Source organism: Engystomops pustulosus, chromosome 10 (assembly GCF_040894005.1).
Source record: "Engystomops pustulosus chromosome 10, aEngPut4.maternal, whole genome shotgun sequence".
Taxonomy (NCBI): Eukaryota; Metazoa; Chordata; class Amphibia; order Anura; family Leptodactylidae; genus Engystomops; species Engystomops pustulosus.
In genome coordinates, this window is record NC_092420.1 from 38,580,779 (window position 1) to 38,608,604 (window position 27,826).

The following is a 27,826-nucleotide window of genomic DNA, read 5'->3' on the forward strand; positions in this document are numbered from 1 at the left end:
ACTTTTTCAAGATTGTTACATGGCATCTATGGATCTGGCAGATGCGTACTACCATGTTCCCATTCATCCGAGCTGCCAAAAATACCTGAGAGTGGTGGTAGTGCTGGATGGCACTCTCACACACCTCCAGTTCAGAGCCCTACCCTTTGGGGTAGCTATAGCATCAAGGGTATTCATGAAGTTGATATCAGAAGTGGTAGCCTACGTAAGGAGACCTCAAGGGATCTTTGTGCCATATCTCAATGACTTTTTTCTAGTAGGTAAGTCGGTGGAGGAACTAGTGACCCAAGAGAAGGTAGTTCTGGAGATCTTGCACCGTCTAGGACGGATGGAGAATCTAAAGAAATCCTCCCTTTCAACTTCAAAATCAAAAATATTTCTGGGAATCCAGTTAGATTCAGATTGCCAGAAGTCCTTCCTTCATCCAGAGAAAGTTCTGAAGATAACAGTCTCAGTGGAGGATTTATTCAAGAAAGAATCTCCTACAATAAGGGAGATAATGAAAGTTCTAGGCCTTTTTTCATGGTAGACATACGAGCTCTAGCATGGTAGACATACGAGCTCTAGTTGTACATGCTAAAGCCTTGGACAGAGACCAAGCCAGTTTGGATTGGAAGATTCCACTTCCTCAAATATACTAAGATCCCCAGGATGCTGGTTGAAGTAGGAGAACCTCCAGGTGGGCAGACCCTGGAGAGAGGAAAGACCACTGTCCATGGTAACAGACGCAAGTGCCTGGGGTTGGGGAGCCCTGGTGAAGGATCTCCCATTCCAGGGGGCATGGAGCAAGGAGACCCAGAGGTTGTCCTCGAATTACAGGGAATTGAGAGCCATCCTGGAGGCGTTCAAACAATCCTTGCCTGTAATTTAGGGGACAGATCTGAAGATTATTCCGGACAATGGGACGGCAGTATCCATCATAATTCACCAGGGAGTTACCAGGAGCCAACCTCTGATGAATTTGACGGATCAAATTTTTGGATTGGCGGAAACGAGCTTGAGATCGGTTTCAGCAGTTCACATAAGAGGGAAAGAAAATCTGTAAGCAGACTTCCTAAGCCGTCAACTCCTACGGCAGGGGGAGCGGTCTCTCCACAGGGATGTCTTTTGCAAGACAGAGAATGGGTAGAAGCGTGTTCACACTATACAGAGCAAACACCCACTATGTGCACCACCAAAGGATTAAAGTGTATATGAAGGGGGGTTTGGGGAAGAGGAAAAAGTGTATCACTTTCAAATGTAACTTTTATTTGTTCTTATATTAAAATAACCAAGACTTGTGTGCGTCTACATACACCATGAGGTTCTGTGTGGCAATACAAACCACAATTAATCAATGTCACTGTGGCTATATACTGTAAGCCTGGGACAGTAATACAGGAGGAGGTCCCCTTAGTTTGAACAGTCCTCCTGTAGTCCAATGTCACTTCCTCCTAATAATTTTTATAAGAGGACAAGAGGAGACAGTGGTATATTGTTTGCATCATCCAGCGGCAGGTGCTAATAATCTGCAGGCCGCCTGAGAGCACAATGCTTCTATGTGTGAATACAGACACAGTGCCGCGCTGTGTCAGATTCCTTGCTGGTATCGATGTGCTGCGCCGCATGTGTCTAGACACAGTGCGCCAGCAGCTTGCTGTAGCTAGTCTCCGTGCACACACACGGTATGAATTGTATCAGGCGCAGGAACCCAGCGCTGCACTGGCTCTCTATTGGTATGTATGCTAGCACTGTCCCTTAGTTAATTGTCCCTATTCTGTGAGCATTGATTAGTGAAGAGTGTCCCAACACGTGTTTCGCCAGGTCACCTTGGTTTCTTCTAGGGGCCAACCCCCCTTCATATACACTTTTGCAAGATAGCAAGACTGTGGGGGTGGCCAAGGATAGACCTGTTCGCCACCAGGAGAAACAAACAGGTCGAACATTTCTACTCTCCAGACCCAAAGGATCGTCCAATGAGCCTGGATGCCTTTTCAATAAAACGGAACTTCAGCCTCTCCTATGCATTTCCTCCTCTGTCAGTCCTTCCAAGAGTTCTGAAGAAGACAAAGGATCAGGCCAGGATCATTCTAATAGCACCCTTTTGGCCCATGAGGGCGTGGTTTTTGATATTAACAGAACTCTCAGTGTTGGATCCTTGGATCCTCCCAGAGAGGCAAGATCTTCTCTCCCAGGGGCCAGTGTTCCACCCACAGATTGCGAGTCTATATCTGACTGCCTGGAATTTGAAAGGCGCATCCTGATTTAGAAATGCCTGTCAGACAAGGTAATTACAACTCTTCAGAGTAGTAGAAAGGTAGTTACCTATAAAATTTATTTCAGAGTCTGGAGAGTTTTTCCTGATTTCTGCAGTCCAGAGCAGATAGACTTAAGTCATCCAAATATAGCTAAAATTCTTGATTTTCTGTAGGCTGGTCTAGATATGTGTTTAAAACCAGCCACTCTTAAGGTTCAGATACGAGTCCTTAGCTCTCTGTTTGAATCTCCCTTAGCTTCAAATCCTTGGATAGTCTGGTTTATTAAGGCAGCATCTTGTATGATGTATGAGCATGAGCATCTTAGATGTACAGTTCCTCCTTGGGACCTCACATTGGTCCTAAATTATTTACTAAAAAATAAATTTCAGCCTCTTGAGATATGCCCTTTAAAATGGTTAACACTAAAGGTAGTCTTCCTTGTGGCAATTACTTCGGCCCGTAGGGTTGGGGAGATCTCGGCCCTGTCCTGTAGAGCACCTTTTACCAAGATTTTCGAGGATAGAGTTGTACTTACAAGAGACCTGGCATTTCTACCTAAGGTAGCATCAAAGTTTCACCGGTCTCACGAGATTAGGGTTCCTTTCTTCTGTAATAACTCATCTACAGATAAGGAAAAAGAATATAGTAAGCTGGATGTAGAAAGATCTGTTGAGATCTACTTATCCAGGTCTGAAGAATGGAGTATCTCAGACAGACTGTTTATTCTTTTTCGAGGGCCTCAGCCATGGCTACATCTAGGTGGATTAAGCTAGTTATTAGTTCAGCTTATGTTGCTGCGAAGCAACCAGTGCCGGAAGGGCTAAAAGCCCATTCTACAAGAACTGTTTCCTCCTCTTGGGCAGAGTATAGAGAGGTGTCAGTAAGCCAGATCTGCCAGGCTGCCACCTAGTCTTCTACACACACCTTCTACAAGCCCTATAGATTGGATGTGGCAGGTGAACACGAGTTTTCTTTTGGGTCGAAGAGTGTTATCTTCGGTGATGTCGTGATGAGAAGGGGAGGGGGAGAGGGGGAAAGCGGTAATTACTCACCGGCAATTGTGTTTCCTTGAACCACAGCAGCACCCCGGTTATTCCCACCTTTTAATTTTTTTCTCTCTCCTCACACTTGGTGTACAATAATGTGTGTGTGGCACGAAGGTGTTTTTTTAGAACTATTGATAACTGGACGTTCAGTTATAATTGTTTGAATGAGTCAGGTGGCCAGAAATAACCAAGCGTTGAGGCCCATACAGTCTCTGTAATCCACTGAAGGAGGATGGCCGGGCACACATTCTCTGGTCTGATGAGATGAAGATTGAACTTTTTGGGGTTAATTCTAGGCGGTTTGTGTGAAAAACTGCTGATCACTGGTGAAATATAATCCCAACATTGGGACATACCGTATATACTCGAGTATTAGCCGACCCGAGTATAAGCTGAGACCCCTAATTTTACCACCAAAAACTGGGAAAAACTATTGACTCGAGTATAAGCCGAGGGTTGGAAATGCATTGGTCACAGATCCCCCCCCCCCCACTATATAGCCAACCAGCCCCCTATAGTATATAGCTTGCCCCCAGTAATATACAGCTTGCCCCCAGTAGTATACAGCTTGCCCCCAGTGGTATACAGCCTGCCCCCAGTGGTATACAGCACTGCCCCCAGTGGTATACAGCACTGCCCCCAGTAGTATACAGCACTGCCCCCAGTAGTATACAGCACTGCCCCCAGTAGTATACAGCACTGCCCCCAGTAGTATACAGCCTGCCCCCAGTAGTATACAGCCTGCCCCCAGTAGTATACAGTCTGCCCCCAGTAGTATACAGCCTGCCCCCAGTAGCATACAGTTTGCCCCCAGTAGCATACAGTTTGCCCCCAGTAGTATACAGCACTGTCCCCAGTAGTATACAGCACTGCCCCCAGTAGTATACAGCTTTCCCCCAGCATTAAAAGAAAAAAAAACAACTTATATACTCACCCTACGGTGGCCCGACGTGCAGCGCAGCTTCCCCTCGCGCCGCTTGTCTTCAGGCTTCTGCGCCCGTCTTCTTTCTTCTGCCGGGCGCCGCCATGTCTTTCCCCTTGGCGGCGCCCAGCAGAAGAGAGAAGACGGGCGCGGAAGCCTGAAGACAAGCGGCGCGGACATCGGGGGAGCAGCACTGTACGTCGGGGCCACCGGAGGATGAGTATATAAGTTTATTATTATTTAAGTATTTTTTTTACAGTTTACACGTTTACATTGACTCGTGTATAAGCCGAGGGGACGTTTTTCAGCACATTTTTTGTGCTGAAAAACTCAGCTTATACACGAGTATATATGGTAGTTGTTGTTCGTGAGCTGCAGGGACATGATGACTGGTTGGAATTGAAGGAAAGATGAATGCAGCCAAGTACAGAGATATCCTGGATGAAAACCTTTTCTGGATTGCTCTGGAACTCAGACTGGACCTTACAAACAGGGCCTTACCAAAAGACAATGCACAGATAAAATAAAATGACAAAGCAGTGGCTTCAGAATAACTCTGTGACCATTCTTAACTGGCCCAACCAGAGCCCTGACCTAAACCCAATTGGTCATCTCTGGAGAGATTTGAAAATGCCTGTCCACCAATGTTCACCATCCTGTAATCATCTTTTATGTGTGTGTATATATGTTTTCTTCTGTTGTGTTAAATGTACTGCTGTGGCAAAAAGACAATATCCCTTTTTGGGATTATTAATATTTTTATCTATCAACTATCTAATTAACCCAAAGGAAGTGGACAGGATCTTCAAAAGAAAAATGGCACAGATCCCCAAATTGAGGTGTGAAAAACTTGTTGCATCATTCCCCAAGAAGACTCATGTCTGTTCTAGTTCAAAAGGGTGCTTCTAGTCAATACTGAGCAAAGGGTCTGAATACTTATGACCAAGTGATATCTCAGTTTTTTTTGTTTGATAAATAACCAAAAATATCTACATTTCTGTTTATTTCTGTGAAGATGGGGTGTACAGAGTGTACATTAATGAGCAAAAAAACAATTGACTGCAATGAAACAAAAAGTAAAAAATTTAAACGTGTCTATATACTTTTTGACCACATGGTATGTTAAGTTCACTATGCAGTGTATTAAAATTAAAATAAATAAACCCCTTAAAGGGAACCCATCACCACATTTTTCAGAAATACCGGTAGTAACAGGTTCCCATAGAGCCCTAGTAACTAACTGACACCTTTCTTTTAGTTTCTTGTAGTTTTACCTGGTATCTAAGCATGGCTATAGTCGAGGTGGACGTGGCCTACCGGGGCTGATTCCCACAGCTCCTTTCCATTCCTGTATGATGCAGCAATGTCATGTGACCAGGGTGACATCATCGCAGGTCTATAGCTTTTGTAGCATTAGAAAACTGTACACCAAGCATATATCTCATGAAATCACAGCATATTGTATCACAAGAAATTACAGTAGCCTGCATGGAGAAGAGTAGGAGTCCTATGATTGTTTTATGTGGTCAGATATGTACATTGGGTACAGTTTGCTAATGTTAAGTAGCTTAAGGAACTGTGAAAATGTCACCCTGGTCACATGACATTAGGCCGCGCCCCCTTGACTCACTCCAAAGATGCATGGATACCAGGCAAGATTATAACTGATTTTATGGGCTTCTGAAGGAAACAATTTTTAGCTAAAAGCAAGGTGTCAGATAGTTACAAGGGCTCTATAGGAACCTGTCACTAGCTGTATTTATGAAAAACGTGGTGACAGGTTCCCTTTAAGGACGCAGGGTTTTTTCGCTCATTTCTTGACTCCACCTTAAAAATACATAACTTTTTCATTTTTCCGTGTACAGAGCTGTGTGAGGGCTTATTTTGTGCATAACAAATTTTATTTCTCCGTGACGTTATTTATTATTCCATGCCGTGTACTGGGAAGCTGGAAAAAAATGTGGGAAAAATGGGAAAGAAAACGTGTTTGCGTCAAGTTCATGTGGGCTCAGTTTTTACGTCTTTCACTGTGCTCTCCGAATAACACCTCTACTTTATTCTTTGGTTTGGTACGATCACGGTGATACCAAATTTATAAAGGTTTTAATAGATTTTCAAAAATAAAACGTATGTGTACGAAAAAGAAAAGAAAATTTTGCCATCTTCTGATGCTAACTTTTTCATACTGCAGTGTACAAAGCAGTGTTAGGTGTAATTTTTTGTGAAATGAGCCAACATTTTCATTGCTACCATTTTGAGGCGTGTTCAAGATTTTGATCACTTTTGTTTCCATTTTTTATGTGATGTAAAATGGTGTAAAAGTTGCATTTCTGACATTTGGGTGCTATTTTCCGTTATGTGCTTCACCGCCAGCAATAAGCCTTGGGGGAGCAACAATTGGATCCAAGCACCCACGGCACCTACAGCACCGGAAGAGTTCATAGCTGCGATCGGTGCACCGACTGCGGTTATTAACAGTGAGGGTTTGCTGCAATATGCAACAAACCCCACCTGTGTATGAAGAGGGCTTAGCCAGTGAGCCCTCTTCATACACCACCCACACCCCTGCGGTGTACACATAGGGCACGAAGCATGAAGGGGTTAAAGTCTGCACTTGTCCCAAATTGTAAACCGTGTACAATATTAAATGACTTGTGGAAAATTGTGTGCTTTTTTACTAGAAAGCTCAATTTTCAGTGTTCCTTGCATATCATTGAACTTCTTCAAAGTTTTGTGGTTACCTCTTTACATTCAGCAGCAATTGTCCACAGTTAAACATACTTATAGCTGGTAATTAACATTATGACATTGTTTGATGCAGGACTTTTGAAATCTATGACTGTAATTTGAACTGTAACTTGGCACGGGACCAGTAATCTAGAATTTAGAGAGAAGTTTCAAGTGATAGTCATTCATAGTCTAGGTGATAATGAAAGCAGCCTTGGGACCAAAACTTTTCTAGATTGCATTTCAGACTACTTTCTAATCTTGAAAACACACAATTATACTCAGTCTTTGAAACCTGGACTATGCATTGGGCAGATTTTGCACATGAACACTGCCAGGAAACAAGACTCCAAGCATGATGGTTATATTTTGTAAAAGAAGCCACAGCAAAACCTATGGACAACAGCACCAAACTGTAAACATGTTCTCAGTAAGGTGTTGTTCTGGGTGTCAGCAGAAATTCCTTGACTCATATATAACTGATGCTTTGACTCCTGTTCCTGGCACATTGCTCAGTCTGTGAAATCTTGCATGTACGTGTGTTTTATAGCCGTAGCGTAATATTGCTTGAAAGGCAAACATTTTGTCATATGTAAATTGCAATTATTTTACCCAAGATATAGATCTCATCGGTGCCACTATTAAACAGTGTAAATGGTGATTAGTGTATATTTCTATTCAGTATTTCTGTGTGTTTTTTAGACTGCTTCCAATATTATGTGTAAATAGCAGAATCATAGCTCTGATCTGTAGATGTTATTTGCATTAAAAGATTATCCATTTTCTAGATACCTTGCATTGATCCTGATTTAGATGCCAGGTCTGCTAATTGCCTGTGGAGCAGTAAAAAGCATCCATAATGCTGTCAGACAGTTACATTTTCGAATATCGAATCACTGCACTGTTTTAAAAACTTACCTTCCTAAAATGGAAACTGTTTTAACAAACTGCTTTTACCCGGTCTGTAATGCTGGAAAATTTAAGTCTCCAAACCAGCAAGATTGTTGCATAAGTTTTTAACAAAATTGGAAACTGTTTGAGTAATCTGTAAAATAATGGACATACTGTTTCAATAAAACAGATGAATGAAAAACAAGTGAAATTGTAACATTTGGAATTACCTGGATTCCTACATTTCTTGCAAAGAAAATATAGTATGCTTACTATCCAAATAAATAAATGAATCTAAATAACATATTGGACAAGATTTACTGTTCAGTGCAATTTGCCTCAATGATATGCAGATTGTGCCAGATTAATGAAGACTGACATGCAGTCTTCCTTAATTTGGCACACATCACATTCACCAATAACGCTTAAATTGAATGCACCTGTTTTTTCTGGTGCACCCAGTTTAACGGGCGTGCGCCACAATTATGTCGGACTTGCCACCGTAGAGGTGGCAGCCAGTGCGAATATACACTGGAATGCCCCTTTAATTTCACAGTATTGTGTTGTGGCGAACTTCAGAATACTGACTGCAATGCTACATAAATACATGTTCAAGCAGTTTGCACATGTTTTTATCTGCAAACTATGCCAGAATACTGGCGCAAAAAAATAAATCTTGGCCAATGAGTCAAAAACAGATGTACTCTTCATGAGTAAAACTCCATTATAGTATGATAGTATTGATATGTTGGTATCGTTGAAAAAAACATCAAGGTTCATAAAATTCAGCCTATAAATCCTACAGTATTGATTCAGAAAAAGCCTTGCAAAATGTCAATTGGTCCAAATTTAGAGAAAGAATCTTTGCTGACCCCAATAGGGCAGTCAAAATAACTACCTGAATCAACATCAAAATGACAGTGTTTTGTTACCCTATGATATTTCCTCTTTCAAAAAAGGAAACCAGGCCCCTCTTGAACTTGTCAGCCATCAAAATATCCTGTGGCAGAGACTTCCATAGTCTCATTGCTCTTACAGTAAAGCATCCTGCAGCTCTGGTGGACTGCATCTCCTCTAAGAGTAGAGAATGGTATAATAACATCATTAGAAAGATTTGCCAAAATAAACAAATAGGTCATCTAATCAAAAAGAGTTACAACAAGTCAATAACAGGACTAAAGAAAAAATGTGTATAATGGTCAAATGTACAAATAATAACCTTTATTGTCCTCGTATGACAGCTAGCCAGTGCACAAGGCACCAGGTGCCAAACAAGACACACCAATCCCCACAACAAACCCCATTCTTCCCACTTACAAATTAGAAAGAACTCTGTACTACCAATTCAGATAACTGTAGATCATAATGGAGTCATTTATTTCTGTATAACTCCAAGTTTTGAAATCTGTCATTGAATTCTAGTCTGTCCTTTTATACTATGTCCTTTTTATACACTGGAGCCCAAATTTGCGCTTAATATTCCATGTGTGGTCTGACCAATGACTTGTATGGGTGCTTAACTATGTCCTTATCATGAGCATCTATGCATCTCTTGATACATCCCATAATTGTATTTGCTTTAGCAGCAACTGCCTGGCTCTGGTCACTAAAATTAAGTAACTCATCACTAGAACCCTCAAATCTTTTTCTTCTGCTGTTTTGCCTAAAATAATCACAATTGGTTTTTTAAATAAATTAATCTTTATTACATAGATTTGTAACATTTTAAATGAATATGGTCAAGCACAACTTCCCTCCCGCCAACCCAAGCCCTTCGCACGTCAAAGTTGTCCAAAAGCCACTCTGTGATAAGGCATAAGGCACTTTATTACACAAAGTAAGGTGCGGTAAGCTACTAGTTTCAGCTTTGCGCCAATAGAGTCATATCCCTAAGCAAAAAAGATGTCAGTAAACCTGAAGTCAGCAAACAAGAGCACCATTGGACTGCTATTTTTTTATTGTATTGCATTTTGAATACATTTTTTCTTCCATTTTTATGATATGAATAATATTCTTTAGACACGCCTCCTACTATATTGACAATTGCTAATCAATGAGACACAACCAACTTGCAAGCTTGATGTAAGACTTTGGATAACAGTGAGCTTTTGAACAGCCGTTAATGGTAAATCCGAAACATAGCCTAAGAGGGCATGGCTGGATAATGGTGGTAAAAGTTTTTTCAGCAGGTCAAACACTTGATTCCAAAAACATTGCAGATCAGGGCACAATGTGAATCAGGAGAGTAACCCATTTTGTGTAAGAGGATAGGAGTATAATATAATCTATTTATCAGAAACCGCTGAGCCAAATAATTGACTATTTAAATTATGATTGTACTTTTTGTTTACGCCCCACCTGGACAATACCCAAGCCATACACCCAAGTTTGAAGCACTAGTCACAGAGAAAATTTTGTTACACATTTTTATTTCTTTTTACAACTATATAAATACAAGTTTGAATTAACTTAAAAATTGAGAATATACATAAAATGGCACTAATAATATGAGTTCCTATGACAGCCCTTAAACAGGCTGGACACTTTTTCTTTACCTTTCTGTTTTATTTTGTCAGAGTAATTTTCCTTCCAGGAAGTAGCCAGAGGGGTTTATTTGGCTTTCCAGATTGAACAAGCTTTGATCTCCCAGTTCTGTCACTTCTCGAATTACATAGCTCTTTTTCACTGCAGTTAATGAGAGTAAATTTCCTTCTTTTTCACCACTCGCATGCTGTGAAATGTTAAGCCAGTCAAGTCCTTAAAAGCTAAAAATATAAAGCTCAAAGGCACAATGTCCAGTTTTGATGATGTTGTCTTTGTAATTTATTTTATTCCTCTGCCACCTCCCTTCCACCTTTTTACGGGACTCGCTTTATTAAAGATAAGTGGTTAAAGGCTAGCATTTGAGGAAAGATTTAAGACCCTCAGAAAATAAAGGGCCCATAACTTTTGTTTTATGCCAGAACTGGGAATTTTAAAAAGAAAGCTAATTCATGTGGGGTTTTTCGTCTTGTGTTTTTAAAATGTTCAGCCTTTCCTGTACAATGCATTAAGGGATTACTTAAACTGCTTAAGCCTAATGTATTCATATGTACTTGTAATTGGATCAACAGATACGGCTGCCTAAGAGAAAAACATATCTAAAGATTTGTGTGGAAGAGATTCAGACACTTGGTGCCGATCTTAGGCAGTTCTCTGTTTCAACATCACAACTGCATACATGCACTATGCAATTTATATCATAGTTTATATCATTTTAAAAGAAATAAAATACTAAAGGAGACAAAAAAAATGTTGAAGAGTGTTCAAGGCACAGGTATACAGGTTCATATACTCATTTTGGCTCTGAAGGAGATCAAAATTAGAAATGCCACACAATTTCTTAACTCTCAAGCTCATTGAATAGTTTTATGTAAATCTATCCTAACATGAGTAAGATAGCAGTAGTTTAAGCTTATTTTATAAATTGTATATATTCTAAAGCACATAAATAAAAGTAATTTGAATAAAAGTGTAAATTGGATAAATGATAAAGAAAACTGATCCCAATTAGAGAACAGTTTCAGATACTTGCAAGTTATTGCGTTAATATGGCACCTGGTGCTAAGTTCCTTAATTACCTGTTAAACCCTATTTAACTGGCAGCCTAACTTTCCAGTTTTCACTGATTCTGCAAAAAATGGTGTGCTGTTCCAAACTGACTGAAACGCTCTGGCAGTATATTGTCCACATGTATATTGTCCATCAGCTATACATAGCAATAGAAGTTGGTCTTTCTAAGTCTGTGATTTCTAGAATATTGCATCTTTACAACATCACAAACTCATTCAAGTCCCACAAGAAGGCTGGTCACCCTCAAAAGACAGGATAATAAGGAGGATCTTTAACCCCTTCACGCTCCGTGACGGATATATCCGCCATGGAGCTGTGAAGGTTGTATGAAGAAGGCTCACGGGCCTGCTTGCACCGATCGCGGGTGTTAACCTTTTCTTTGCCGCCGGCAAAGTCGCCGGCGGCACTTTAAATTTGGCGGCGCATGGGCGCCGCCATCTTACCTCCGATCGCCGCGCCCCCGAACGTCATCGGGGGCGGCAATCGGTTGCCATGGTAGCCTCGGATCTTCGTTTGACCCGAGGATACATGGCTTCTGCACATGCATTACAATGAGCCTGTGGCTCATTGTAATGTATAGTGGGCAGAAATGCCATATACTGCGATACAGTAGTATTGCAGTATATGGCAGGAGCGATCAGACCATCTAGGGTTAATGTACCCTAGAGGGTCTAAGAAATAGTGGGGAAAAAAAGAAAAAAAAAAGTTTAAAAAATGTAAAAAAAATAATAAAATATTAAAAGTTCAAATCACCCCCCTTTCCCTAGAACTGATATAAAATATAATAAATAGTAAAAATCACAGACACATTAGGTATCGCCGCGTCCCAAAATGCCCGATCTATCAAAATATAAAAATGGTTATTGACGACGATGAGCTCCGGAACGGCAAATGGCGCCCAAATGTCCAAAACGCGACTTTTACACCTTTTTAGATGACATAAAAAATGTAATAAAAAATGATCAAAATTTCGCACAGTCCTCAAAACGGTAGCAATGAGATCGTCGGCTCATTTCGCAAAAAATGACACCTCACACAGCTCCATGCGCCAAAGTATGAAAAAGTTATTTGCGTCAGAAGATGGCAAAAATTTTTTTTTCTTTTTTGTACACATTCGTTTAATTTTTAAAAATGTATTAAAACGCAATAAAACCTATATAAACCTGGTATCGCCGCGATCGCACCGAACCAAAGAATAAAACTGAGGTGTTATTTGGAGTGCAGAGTGAAAGTCGTAAAAACTGAGCCCACAAGAACATGACGCACATGCAGTTTTTTTTCAATTTTTCCACTTTTGGAATTTTTTTGCGGCTTCCCACTACATGGCATGGAATAATAAATAACATCATGGGAAAGTAAAATTTGTTACGCACAAAATAAGCCCTCACACAGCTCTATACACGGAAAAATGAAAAAGTTATGGATTTTTGAAGATGGAGAGCGAGAATTTAGCGAAAATACCCTGCGTCCTTAAGGGGTTAATGTGTAATTGTTTCAAAACTGCAGCTGGATTAGCTTGCCAGTTCAGCTCTGAACAGGGCAAGGATCTGTTGCGGCTTATTAGAGCATTTTGACTGAAAGCGCAACCTGCAGACCAAAGCTTTCATTAGGAAATAGATTCAAAAGGCTCACCTTTCACTAAGGAGTGTTTCACAGTTTATTTTAGTGATGAAAGCAATTTTATTTTATTTGGATCTTATGGGAAACATTGGGGCTTATTTACTAAGGGTCTGCGAACGCACTTTCGCTGGTTTTTCCAACAACAGGTATTTAACTGGGGATTGTGACGCACACGATCGGATTGCGCTGGCTTTCATGTGACGGAAATCGGGTGGTGGGCTGTTTGAGGATCCGACTGATTCAGACTGAGCGCAGGATTTAACTTTCAAATTGTGGCGCAGGATCAAGCATTTACATGCACCAGGAAAAAGAAGGTGAACTCCTGCTGACCTGAGCGGGGAAGCGACACATGCAGGATATCGGGCGCACAATCTTAGTGCATTATACACAGACAATTTATTTTCTGTGAACTCCTCCGGACAGGTAAGAAAATGTCCCCCCTTTATGTTTGCAAACAAACTTGGGAAAGATTGAACCCAAAGTGTGTAAAGTCAGTGAAAGGTGGTAGCGGAAGTGTAATGGTTTGGAGAATGTTTCTGCTGCACAAATTGGATCTCAAATTGAAGCTTCTTCGACAGCACGTGGTTCCTTCGTTGCATTCTTCATCCAATCATCCAGCAATTTTCATGCAGGACAATGCCCGTCACTCAGCCAAATGGGTAGCGAAGTTCCTTGAAACAGAAACAATGAAATGAGCAGCCCAGAGTAACGATCTAAACCTAATAGAAAACCTCTGGAAAATCCTTGGTGACACAGTTATGGCCAAGAAACCCACAACAGTCACGGAACTGTGGAAGAGACTAGAAGAAGAGTGGACCAAAATCACACCAGAACAGTGTGAGAGATTAGTGATGTCCTGTGACCGCAGATGTGTTGAAGTCAATCAAAGCAAAGGCCTTTACACTTTAGAAAATTTAGTTACAATCTTTAACTATGCTGCAGTCATTGCTGGTCCCTAATTATGATCATCAAATGTTTTGCAAAATAATCGTATTACGTTTATATACTTTGGTAATTTTATAAAACACTGTTCTAATCAAATCAACATTTGATGAATACACCAGGGTGTATCCATCAAATGTTGATCAATGAAGATTACATTATTTCTGAAAAAAAAATCAAGTGACCACACATTGTTCTCGATTTTTGTTTTGTTTTGTTTTTTGTTCTCCAGTGTATATATGAAGAGAGCCTCACCCCTAGTAGCAGTTTACATAATACTTCCAATGGAGCATACCAGAATTGAAATTCTATTAAAAAACTCTATATGAAATGAAACACAGATGGAGTTATACCTGTATAGCCGTTTAGGGCTCTATAATAAACCAAGCCATAATATGCACAAAGCTTAATCATAATGGCACCCATAGTACCTGGAATTCTGCCACCATATGCTTATGAAATACTGCCCAGCTAGCTGTATGATATCCATAGCCAGAATGCTAAACATCTGATTCTTACTGGAACTTCAGTCTCGGGCATCTAACAAGCCTCCTATCTCCCTGTTTTGATGCTTTTCCGCAAACTGGCAGAGACTATAGCTGAAATCTCCACCATGGTCAGACGGGGCATTGCCATGTTTTTCAACCTTCATAGAACCCCTTTAATAGATTCCATCCATTAGGGCACAATTATTTACCCGTCCGGAGGATGCAGAATGCAGAAAGTGCATTGACCGACGATTTTGCACTCTGCCGCAATTCACAAAGAACGTGTGCCCGATATCCTGCATGTGTCGCTTCCCCGCTCAGGTCCGCCGGAGTTCACCTTCTTCTGCATGTAAGTGCTTGATCTTGCGGCACAATTTGAAAGTTAAATCCTGCGTTCAATCCGAATCCGTCAAATCATCCGATGGCACGTCCCTTGATTTCTGTCGAATGAAAGCCAGCGCAGCTGCGCCACTATCCAATGGCGTGCACAACAACCCCCTGTTAAACACCTGTAAAAGCCGTGCAAAACCCAAAAACGTTGGAAAGTCCGACAAAAGTGTGTCTGTGGACCCTTAGTAAATAAGCCCCAATAAGTTTAAAAAATTGATGTTGTAGAAAAAGTTTTAGCGCATTTTAACTATTCATCACCAAAAAAAGACTTTACAGATTAAGTTGACCTATTTATTTATTCATTTTAAAGATTTTTCTAAAATATGTTATAAATACTGTTTTTACTATTTTAGTAAACATAAACAAAATATGGGATCAATAATGTCAAAGAAAAGGCATCCAACTTAGTAACATGAAATGAATGCCATATCTTCCTACTGGTTCGAAACTGACATGGGAATTTGCGCTGTGACCTTTGTTTTAAGGCATTCCTCTATCCTATAATAGTCTATGTTCTCACGGGAAGACTATTTCTAAATTAAAACAGATGATTTTCTAGAAAAACCATAATGTTAACATTAGCCAGAACACTGATTCAGAAATAATATTACATTTCACACACACAGTATGCAATAAAAAGTGTCCGATACAACTGAATCTGCTGAACACATGCTTAGCAGCCCAAATAATGTCAAAAACTTGGTTCTTACTCTAATCTTATTCACAGTCACTGCACTATTTTAATATAGGTGCTAACCTGATAATAATAGAGACACAGAGCATATAAATCCTAGATTATTGTCCCACATTTAGCATAAGAAGCCAATAGGTACTAGGGTACTGTAGTTGCAAGTTGCCCAAGTAAGGTACTGTAGTTGCTAGTGATCTAAGGCAGTAGGTTTAGTATTGATCTAATTTAGGGCAAGATCACAGTTGAACATTTTTTTTATTGTTTAAAATATAAACCTTTAGGGTTTCCACACACCCGACCGGCAGGATAAAGTTATGTGCCATATGGTAAAGTGTTGGGAAATACTACAAAAATCTATACATGGTCTAAAATAGCTGCCTATAACTAAAATGAAAAAGAATAAGGTACAAACTGGCAAAGACATAAAAAAGGCTTCCTTGGTTCTTGGGCACAGTCTGATAGTGTTCTGCCATTGTAGCAATAAAAGAAAATAACTGTGCTCGGGAATCATCATGTGAGTTACCAATAGCTTACACTGGGCTCTGTTAGTTTCTCCCATTCTGTTTTGAAAGATTAGCACTGCATTCTCCTTTTTCCTTCTCATTTAATACAATAGCCTTAAATAGAAGTGTGAACAAAGCTTCAAGCAATAAATGATCTAAAAAAGGCAGTAAAAAGCAATTATAAAATATAAAGTTGATATTGAGATGATAAAGTATCTAAACTTTTTAATACCGTTACTTCGTTTTACGGAAAAATATTTTTTTATTAGAACAATAACAACCAGTGTGTGTTTTAACCAGTTTTGTTTTGATTTTATATTACATTATATTGAGTTTGTTTGGTTTTTATTACATCTCCTTGTAGTGTTCGGAACTCGGAAACCATATAATGATAACATTTTGCAAAAGAAGATGCCCACGTAGTGTTGCAACTTCTGAAATCCAATTTTTGGATTACTTTGTTACCATCCATGTTTGTCTGTTTTAGTTATTGGAAGACATTTTTATTTTCTGCATGGTGCTAATCATTTCTAATGATGATGCACATGGAGACATACCTAAGCAAGTGTTTTGGAGATTTTTGCAGCCAGTATTAGCTATTAGCCCTGGGAATCTGTGTAGGTTTATCTTTGTGTGTTAGTAGCTGCAGAACTGTGAAAAATGAAATGTTTTAGCTTATGCCCTCTGCTCTGCGTCACTACTGAAGCAGGCTTCTGGTTACATATTAAAGCAGAATCTGGGCAGCAGTTTGTATGCACAGAAGTTTGGGGAGACAACTGCTAAAATCCTGGAATATAAATACACTTTTCAGAGCCCTTCTGCTACCAACAGCAAACAAAATATGGCTAAATCAATTGCTATAGCAAAAAAAATGCTCAAACAATGTCCTGGGCTAAAGAGGAATAAACACAAGCAAAGGACTGGCCACTTAAAACTTAACTTTTACTAATGTACATAATTAAGAAATCACTTCCTGAGTATCTATATAGACATTATGTGCAAACAACAACACCAAAATAATGTTTAAAATTACCATGTCAGATGTCAGGCTTCAGGATCTCTATCCCTGTTGGAGGCCTAACAGGGGAATGTCTGTATATACACTCACCCTCAACATTATACAGTCTCTACAGCCCCAATTGCTCCTGTCCTGACAACAACAGTTCCCATGTCATCCCAAGACAAGGGTACTGTATATCCCTAAAGATATATCAAAATAAACATGCTCCCCATCCTTTCCTTTCCTACGCATTTCATCACCATTTAGGGTGACTAGTGAGGACTAGAAAACTCCTAAAGGGGAGATAGACATATATATGTGTGGGGAGACCTTGGAATCCTGGACTAAGGTTACTCACAGGCCTTCTGCGGGTTCTTCCCTTAGAAAGGTTAACCCCTTAATGACCGCCGTATCGGCTTTTTAAGGTCATTAAGGGTACTTCTTCTGATGCGTACGCCTTTCTACGGTGGCGCGTCAAAAGAAGATTTCGGGACACCGGGTCTCGCTGGTGCCGGTGTCGGGCTGTGATAATACAGCCCAGACCCCGCACTAACACCCGGGATCGGAAAAACTCCCCGATCCCTGTGGATCGGACCCCCCGGTAGGACCCGGCTGTGTGTAACTGAGCATGCTCAGCATGCTCAGTTACTTACACTATACACTGCAATACAAGTGTATTGCAGTGTAAAGGCTTGAACAAGTGATCGGATGATCGCTAATTCAAGCCAAGAAGTAGAAAATGTAAAAAAAGGTTTTAAAAAAAAAAAAATTAAATCTTTTTATAATATAATTAAATAAATAAAATAAAAGTCCCATAATCTCCCCAGTAACACATAAAATGCAAATAAAGTATATAAAACACAAACTGTTTTTGCAAAAAATAAGCCCTCAACGAGGTCTGACAACAAAAAAATACAGAAGTTATGGCCCTGAAAAGTTGTCAATAGTAAAAACAATGCTTTTTTCTCCAGTATTGGTTTTGCTCAGGAAAATTGAGCAAAAATAAGAAAAACTATATAAATGAGGTAACCCCGCAATCGTAGTGAACCAGAGAATAAAGATAAAATATTATTTTTACGTTACGGTGAGTGGGGGGAAAAAAATGCTAACAATCCAAAATAAAAATTGATGATTTTGTTTGTGTCCCCCTTGAAATAGTTAATAAAATCTCATGAATAAGCTTTAGACTCCCAAAACAAATTATCTATACCTTGTATCTCATCCCATACATAATAAGCCCTCATATGTTCGCATTACCAAAAAAAAAAAAATTGTATAGGTCGTACAATGTGACAATACAAATCTGCTGTGAATGGCGCCTCCATTCATTCTATACTCGGCCGTGCGCCCGTACAGCAATTTACCACCACATATGGGGTATCAGTAAACTCTGGAGGAGTTTGTAGTGCGTTGCAGTGCGTTTCATCATTTAATTTATTCTGAAAATGTCAGTTTTGGCCTAAATGAATGTACCGTATATTCCGGCGTATAAGACGACCTGGTGTAAAAGACGACCCCCCTACTTTCCTGTTTAAAATATAGAGTTTAAGATATATTCGCCGTATAAGACTACCCCTTTTCCAACGCATACAAAACACCGGTAAAAATGAAAAAAAAAGCAGATTTGAATTTAACATGGTCCTTTTTTTAATTTAAATTCTTATGACATGCAGGTATATAGCAGGAAAACTGTCGCTCATAAACATAAGGCATACAACAACAACATTACCATCGTCCATTTTACTATAAATGTTACCATACTGTACCTTAAATTTTTATTTTATTAAATATTCCATGCCATGTACTCAGAAGCGGAAAAAACGCATTTGCGCCATTTTCTTGTGGGCTTGGATATTACGTCTTTCACTGAGCCCCCAAATGACATGTCTACTTTATTCTTTGGGTCGGTACCCCCCGCTCAACAGTAGCCATGATTAATGCCCCCCCTCACCAGTAGCCATAATCAATGTCCACCCCAGCAGTAGCCATGATTAATGTCCCCACCCCCAGCAGTAGTCATGATTAATGCCCCCCCCCCTCACCAGTAGCCATAATCAATGTCCCCTCAGCAGTAGCCGTGATTAATGTCCCCCATAGGTAATATCCCCCCCAAATAGCCATTTCCTAACTTTCACCTATGCCTCCCCCCCCCCAAATAGAAACAGGGCCCCATAGATTTAAGCAAAATGAAAAATAAAACTTACCTAGTTATTCCTCTCCTCTTCGCGCTCTCTCTCTCTTCTAAAGATCGGTGCAGGCGACGGCTGATAAGCCTGTGCCGGCGTCGATGGATGAGGTGGGTGGGACGGGGGCGGATCGGGGGCCCGTTCAAATTTTAAATTGTGACAGCTCCGGGCCCTCCTGATCCAGCGCACGGACCAGATGCAGAACAGTCCGTGCGCTGTAAGGGAAAGGCCCGCGGCTCTCACAATTTAAAACATCTGCCCGCTGTGCTGCGCTGAGTTATCAGCGCAGCGCAGGGGTCAGGTGCGGGCCTCGGTACCGCGATCGGTACGCCACTGTTGTGAATACACGGCGGGCGGTTGGGATTACCGGCGTATAAGACGACCCCAGAGAAGACAGAAGATTTTTCTGTCTTCAAATGTCGTCTTATACGCCGGAATATACGGTATTTTCCAAAAAAATTCTTTAGTTTCTAAATTGCAGGTCCATATTTTTTAACCCATGTGAAACACTTAAAGAGTTAATAGACTTAATAGAAGTTATTTTACATATGTTGAGGCGTGACGTTTCTATAGTGGGGTAATTTATGGGGTTTTACTATTATTTAGGCCTTTCAAAGTCACTTGAAAGCTGAGTTGACCCTCAAAATGTAAGTTTTGGCAATTTTCATGAAAATAAGAAAAATCACACCTAAAGTTCTGCGTCTCATAACATCCTAGAAAAATGACCGGAAGCATAAAATATCATCCCAACATAAAGCAGATATTCTGTAAATGTTAATTATCAAACTTTTTGGGTAGTTTTACATCTTGTCTGGAAACCAGAACATTTCAAACTTGGAAAATGAAGAATTTTTACAAACTTTTGCCAAATTTTCACTTTTTGAAAGTACAGTGTGTCACGAGAAAACATTCTCAAAATCACCAGGATATGTTAAAGCGTTCCGAAGTTATAACCAATTATCGTGAGACATGTCAGATTTGAAAAATCGAGTCTGGTCATTGAGCTGAAAACTAGTGTCGGTGATAAGGGGTTAAATACTAATTTTGTAGTGGTATACCTGGGTAGTGAGCACTCTAGAGTATGTTGGAGATATTCTCCTTACATATGATAAGCCCCATCTACAAATCTATCATAGGATGATTATGGCTTATTGGCGGTTTTTTACCTGTCTGCCATGTTTTCACGTCCTTTCCGGATGCCACCGGAGCACATTCGGAACAGTGCGCCAACCAAACATATAGCGCATCATCGGCGTTTCCCGACCCGGAAGAGGGGACATCATACCGGAAGTGATACTCAATATCCGGCAAGACGATGACTGTGGCGCCTGTGCATTAGAGAGTTATGCGGTCCATCCATCCCAGAATGCACGGCCTCTTTAATCGCTTTTCAGCTCTTCTCACTCCAAGCCAACGATACGTGCACCAAGGGGAGTGCCGCATAAAAGGAGGACAAGAATAGCGGTACTTCAGTACATCTATATTTAGCCAACACAATATAAAGGAATCAATCTCCAAACATTGATTTTGGCTCAAAAACTGACATAATTATGAGTATAATTCTTTAAATATTGCATTTCTTTCTAACAGAAGTACAAGTTCCACAAATCGAAGGCATACATATGTTTAGGGGGTGTATAAATTCTTCATACCTTCTTGCTATTTTTCTGATGGGTATAAAAAGATGTCACCTCTAAGATGGCTTCCAATAGGACTCGATTTGTCCAAAGAGAGACCGTAATACTTGATCTATTCTTGGTTAATCATATCTTTTTACTTGGTCGTATTCTGAGATTATACAAGTTTTTTTTTTTGACTGGGGTACCCTAGTAGATCTCATCTTTCCCAAAACTATCACAAAATTTTCATAAAAGATATTTAAAGTTAAGTTGTTCATTAAGTCCGTTGGGGCTCACTGTCTGAAGTTAAAAATGTCTATACCCATAAAGGATATAGCCGATGTGTCACCTCCATGTTTCTGGTTTACATGTCTCTCTATTGATGTGTCATTATTTTTGTCAATGTCCAATAGATGTTCCCCCATACATCTCCTTCTACTTATACATCTTGTATGTTGGGGTCCATTAACAAGATGTTCCAATGCTTTTTTATTATTTTGAAAGCTTCTTTTGCGGGGAGCGATTGGGAACAAATGACTCTACAAAGGGAGTCCTATTGGATTTTTGAACTTCAGACAGTGAGCCCCAACGGACTTAATGAACAACTTAACTTTAAATGTTTTTTTATGAGACTTTTGTGATAGTTTTGGGAAAGATGAGATCTACTACGGTACCCCAGTCAAAAAAAAACTTGTATAATCTACGGCCACAAGTAATAGAGATATGATTAACCAAGAATCTATCAAGTATTACAGGCTCTGTTTACACAAATCGAGTCCAATTGAATGCCATCTTAGAGGTGACATCTTTTTATACCCATCGGAAAAATAATGAGAAGGTATGAAGAATGTATACACCCCCCAAACATATGTATGCTTTCCATTTGTGGATATTGTACGTTATCTTTTAAGAAGGTTAATCTCATGAGTAATCCTGTTAGAAAGAAATGTAATATTTAAAGAATTATACTCCTGCTGCATGTCACTTTTTGAGCCAAAATCACTGTTTGGAGATTGATTCCTTTATAATGTGTTGGCTAAATATAGTTGTATTGAAGTACCGCTATACGGTCTTCTTGTCCTCCTTTTTTTGCAGCACTCCACACAGGTACACGGATTGTTGGCTTGGAGTGAGAAGCGCCGATAAGCAAATAAAGAGGCTGGACAACACGGCGCTGTTGACATGCGTTCCGGGATGGAACGCACATACCTCCGACACGCATGTGCAGATGGTTCGTTTGGTTAGTTATACGGACGGACCGTATAACTCTCTAATGCGCAGGCGCCACAGTCATCATCTTGCTGGATAGAGACTATTACTTCCAGTACCATGTCCCCTCTTCTGGGTCGGAAAACACCAATAATGCGCAATATATTTGGAAGGCGCACTGTTCCGAATATGCTCCACCGAAGGAATGGGGACACTTCCGGTGGTGTCCAGAAAGGACGTGAAAACCCGGCAGACAGGTAAGGTAAGATTTGTAAGTGGGGCTTATCATACACAAGGAGAATATCTCCAACATACTCTAGAGTGCTCACTAGCCGGGTATACCACTCACAAAATGAGTATTTAACCTTTCTGAGGGAAAAACCACGGAAGGCCTGTGTGTAAGGCCTTAGTCCAGGATTCCAAGCTCTCCCCAGACATATTTTTGTCTAGCTCCCCTTTTGGAGTTTTCTCGTCCTCACTAGTCCCCTGATGATTCAACCTAAATGGTGATGAAATGCGTAGGGAAGGACGGGGACTAGGTTACATGGGTACTGTCATTGTCAGGACAGGATCAATTGGGGCTTTAGGGACTGTATAATGTTGAGTGTGAGTGTATATACAGGCCTCCAACAGGAATAGATATCCTGAAGCCCGACATCTGACGTGGTAAGACTGCTCCAATTTTAAACATTATTTTGGTGCTGTTGTTTGCACATAACGTCTACAGAGATACTCAGGAAGTGATTTCTTAATTATGTACGTTAGTAAAAGTTAAGTTTTAATTGTCCAGTCCTTTGCTTGTGTTTATACTAACAGAACACACATAATTGGCATGGCTCTCCAGGTCTGAAACCTAACACTGTTCAGACGAACTGTGTATTTGGTCAAAACTGTTGGTAGACTTTGTTTAAACATCTAGGGGGGGGGGGGGGGCATTTATCTTAAGTCTGGAAACATGTGCCTAGTATTTGGATATTTTGTAAGGCTTTGGGCTTGCTTGATATATCCTAGTGGTTGATATATGAGGCATGTGAGTCTCAAATGTTTAAGCAGCCCCTTGCATATGCCTGCTCTGGACTGGAGGTTATTTGCCAAACAATTGTGACTTTTAGTATCATAGTATATCAGGCTGGAAAAAGTCCATCAAATCCAACCTTTAAGCGTGATTGTGCAAAAATTTGTGACTCCTACAGATGTCCATATCTGAAAACTTGTGAAATGGCAACACAAGTAGCAAAAAAGGTGCAAAAAATGCTAAAAAGTCACAAAAAAAAAAATAAAGAAGAAAAACAAAAAAATGTATAAATGCCCCCTCCTAGAATTTACAGATGTTGACATGCTGAAGACTCTAAGCCTACTCTAGCCTACAGCATATTCACCATCTGTGTTCCTAACCTTTAGGAAAAACTTGACTTTCTACTTAAAGAAATTTAACCACTGTTCAGTGGGGCAAAACTGAAAAAGTAGTTATAGCCCATGTACTGAAAAATTCCTAATATTTATTGCAATGACCAAAGATTTTCAATAATATTTTTTTTTGATCAAAAATTGTTATTGTATTTTTGTTTTTTACAACACTTTACAAACATATTGTTACACAAAGGACCAAAAACATGAAAACAACCCACTCCCCCCTCCCCCACCCACATTCCCTACAGCAGACTTCAATAACATTATTACTTATACATGGGAAAATTATTTTATCCATATTGTCAGGTACAAATCTAGATCTTTTCTTTACATGGTTGTGTTATTACCGCCTTAAAACATGTAACTAAATTATAGTTGGCATTGTCAAAGGGCAGTGCACTATACCATCATGAAATTGTGTTCTACCATTGTATGAAAAAATTATTATTTGATGTAATAGATACACTCACCGGGCACTTTATTAGGTACACCTGTCCAACTGCTCATTAACACTTAATTTCTAATCAGCCAATCACATGGCGGCAACTCAGTGCATTTAGGCATGTAGACATGGTCAAGACAATCTCCTGCAGTTCAAACCGAGCATCAGTATGGGGAAGAAAGGTGATTTGAGTGCCTTTGAACGTGGCATGGTTGTTGGTGCCAGAAGGGCTGGTCTGAGTATTTCAGAAACTGCTGATCTTCTGGGATTTTCACGCACAACCATCTCTAGGGTTTACAGAGAATGGTCTGAAAAAGAAAAAACATCCAGTGAGCGGCAGTTCTGTGGGCGGAAATGCCTTGTTGATGCCAGAGGTCAGAGGAGAATGGGCAGACTGGTTCGAGCTGATGGAAAGGCAACAGTGACTCAAATCGCCACCCGTTACAACCAAGGTAGGCAGAAGAGCATCTCTGAACTCACAGTACGTCGAACTTTGAGGCAGATGGGCTACAGCAGCAGAAGACCACACCGGGTGCCACTCCTTTCAGCTAAGAACAGGAAACGGAGGCTACAATTTGCACAAGCTCATCGAAATTGGACAGAAGATTGGAAAAACGTTGCCTGGTCTGATGAGTCTCGATTTCTGCTGCGACATTCGGATGGTAGGGTCAGAATTTGGCGTCAACAACATGAAAGCATGGATCCATCCTGCCTTGTATCAACGGTTCAGGCTGGTGGTGGTGGTGTCATGGTGTGGGGAATATTTTCTTGGCACTCTTTGGGCCCCTTGGTACCAATTGAGCATCGTTGCAACGCCACAGCCTACCTGAGTATTGTTGCTGACCATGTCCATCCCTTTATGACCACAATGTATCCAACATCTGATGGCTACTTTCAGCAGGATAATGCTCCATGTCATAAAGCTGGAATCATCTCAGACTGGTTTCTTGGGACGGCAGTTGACAAAGGCTTTGTAAGCCGAAACGCGTTCTGTCTGTATACTTATGATTCAATAAATCTATTGCAACGTAGCAAGACGTGAGCGCTGGGATATTTCCTCCTATGGTTTCTTGAACATGACAATGAGTTCACTGTACGCAAATGGCCTCCACAGTCACCAGATCTCAATCCAATAGAGCATCTTTGGGATGTTGTGGAACGGGAGATTCGCATCATGGATGTGCAGCCGACAAATCTGCGGCAACTGTGTGATGCCATCATGTCAATATGGACCAAAATCTCTGAGGAATGCTTCCAGCACCTTGTTGAATCTATGCCACGAAGAATTGAGGCAGTTCTGAAGGCAAAAGGGGGTCCAACCCTTTACTAGCATGGTGTACCTAATAAAGTGGCCAGTGAGTGTATATTGGGTGTGATACAGGGTCCTGGGTATAATTTTTTTCTGCATTCAGCCTTATAATACCATGCATTTGGACATGTGGTATACATACTCATTGAAGCATGGTATCTTGGTCATGTATGAAAGCAGAAGGGCATATAGAGACCTCAGACTGCAATGATGAGCTGCAAGGTGTCTGTAATGAAGCTTTATTGATAATCCTTGGTCCCATTACAGCGAAATATTTAGAAACTCCAATTGTCATTGGGCAAAAAAAAAATAAAAATTTCTAGAACTACAATTATAAAATATACAGTTTCAACTTGCATACAAATTCAACTTAAGAACAAACCCATGGACCCTATCTTTTGTACATAACCCGGGGACTGCCTGTACTTTTATACAATACAGTGTAAAGCCATGATAAAAATTAGGATGAAATGCACCTCAGATGTGTTTCCCCTAGACATCTTGTCTGTAGACCCCTCCCAGAATCTAAACTTGCAAGTTCAGTTGCCACTCCTGGCAGGTCACAGATCAATGCATCAGCAGAGGTAATCCAAGAACTTTTAAGTGCCACAGCATCTCAAATTAAATTTATTTTGACAGGGCTGGTGAGTCAGTGGGAAAAAGAAATATTTGTGCTTTTAGAAGTCCACATGCAAGGTCCTGTCATTATTACCGAGGCCTGGAAGTGATTTCAGCATTTAAAAAAATCATTACAAAAGAGCAGAGGTTTTGCTTACATATTAAAGGTTCTAAAAACTCTGGAGTACAGCAGAAGTTTAGTTTTAATTTGTTGCCCATGTTCTTGTTAGTTCAGACCGAGCCCTCCCTTCAGGATAACAATAATAGTTTGTGTAGCACTACGGAAGCATGACTGTTGATATGTATATTTTGCTTCTCATAGGTGATTACTATGGGATTACACAATCTGTTGCATGTTTTAAGAAATGTATGTGAAAAAGGTTTAGTCAGATTTGCTGTATTTAGATGCTTTTAGAATTAAAAAAAAAAAAACTATACAAAGATGATGTGCATTTTTACACAGCAACATTAATGGAAGTAATGGACTGAAAGTGAATACAGGCAGTCCCTGACTTAGGGACACCCAACTTAAAGACAACCCCTAGTTACAAACGGACCTTTCTGCCCACTGTGACTTTTTGGGAAGACCTCTGGATGCTGGTAATTTACTGATCTTAAGTCTGAGGCTATAATAATAAACTTTTTGTTGTCGGCATTGACACTTTATTATTAATCCTTGTTCCCTAGGCAGCCCAAAATTTCCTGGAGTTAAGGTTATGAAATACACCTTTCCCAACTTGCATGCAAATTCAACTTAAGAACTAACATATCTGTTCCATTACCTTGGGATTGCATGTATATGGTTTATATATATATATATATATATATATATAGTGCATATGGAGTTTATGTACATTGCAGAATTTTGCGAGGTGGAGAACTCCAGCTTATTAAATCTCAAAATAAAATCTCAATAAAAATTAACTTGTGATAAAGCAACTTCAGAATAATCGTACTAGGATCCTACAGTCACTCAATTTAATGATTTTTTTTTTGTTTGTTTTAAGAGTTACCGTACTCAGGGTTGTTTTATCCTTTTTAGTCAATATACAAGAGTGCCATCTTGTGGGTAAAAAGCAAATGCTCATTAGCGTACCTTTTCTGTGACATTCCTGACATTTGTAAAGCTAATATATTATGTATACTATTTCACTAAATTTATGAAATTGCTAAAACCATCATTTTTACTGTTTTAATTCAAGTCATGACATATGATAAAATGTCTTTTTTTTTCTTTTAGGATTGGTGTTGATAATTTTGGACAGTCTGCTGCCATTCCCGGACGACCTACAACTGCTTATGGCTATCGCCCTGATGAGCCTTACTACTATGGAATCGGAGCACGATAGTTGCTTATCACCCCACACATTGACTAATCATTCACATCAGCCTTGGGGAAAGCATGCCTCTAGTCCGTGTTTTATCTGTGCTTGTTATTAGATTGTGGTATACATGTGCATCTCCTACAATTACTACACTAATAGAATTTCATAAGGTACGACTTGCCCAAATAATCCTACAATGTGTTTTACATATAAGCAGTGGAAACAGACACAAATGGTTTGACTGGGGAAACTTGGAAAATTCAGGAAACTTGATGTCATAAAGTGTTATTAATTTCTTATTTATATTTAATTTAATAATCACATTACAGCATTATTGCAGTCTTTTCATCTTGTTCATGCCATTAAAAACATTTCAAACAGTGTCATTGTCAGTTTTATTTATTGCTGCTAAGACAAAATGTTGTAATTTTATTAAGGTTCAGTCTCATTTTCTTTGTGTCTTATTTTTTATTTACTGTTTAAACTATATAATTACATGTTTAAACTCAAAGGGGTTTTCCTACGAACTAATGTTAGGCCCTATCCATGAATTAATATTTTAAATAACTAATTACATATTAGCTTATATTTTAATGATCAATTTGAAGGGGTTTTCCCACCAACTAAAGTTAGGCGCTA

At 39.8% G+C, this 27,826-nt stretch overlaps 1 protein-coding gene across 3 annotated transcripts in view; it reads left to right on the forward strand.

The window, feature by feature from the left end:
• KIFAP3 (kinesin associated protein 3) overlaps positions 1-27,569 on the forward strand; it is a 94,406-nt gene extending 66,837 nt beyond the window's left edge. For all 3 annotated transcript variants that reach the window (XM_072128711.1, XM_072128712.1, XM_072128713.1), the window contains one exon: positions 27,103-27,569. In XM_072128711.1, the coding sequence (XP_071984812.1) occupies positions 27,103-27,211 (109 nt within the window). In that variant the 3' untranslated portion in view covers positions 27,212-27,569. The remainder of the gene's footprint in view (positions 1-27,102) is intronic.
• The last annotated feature ends 257 nt before the right edge of the window (positions 27,570-27,826 follow it).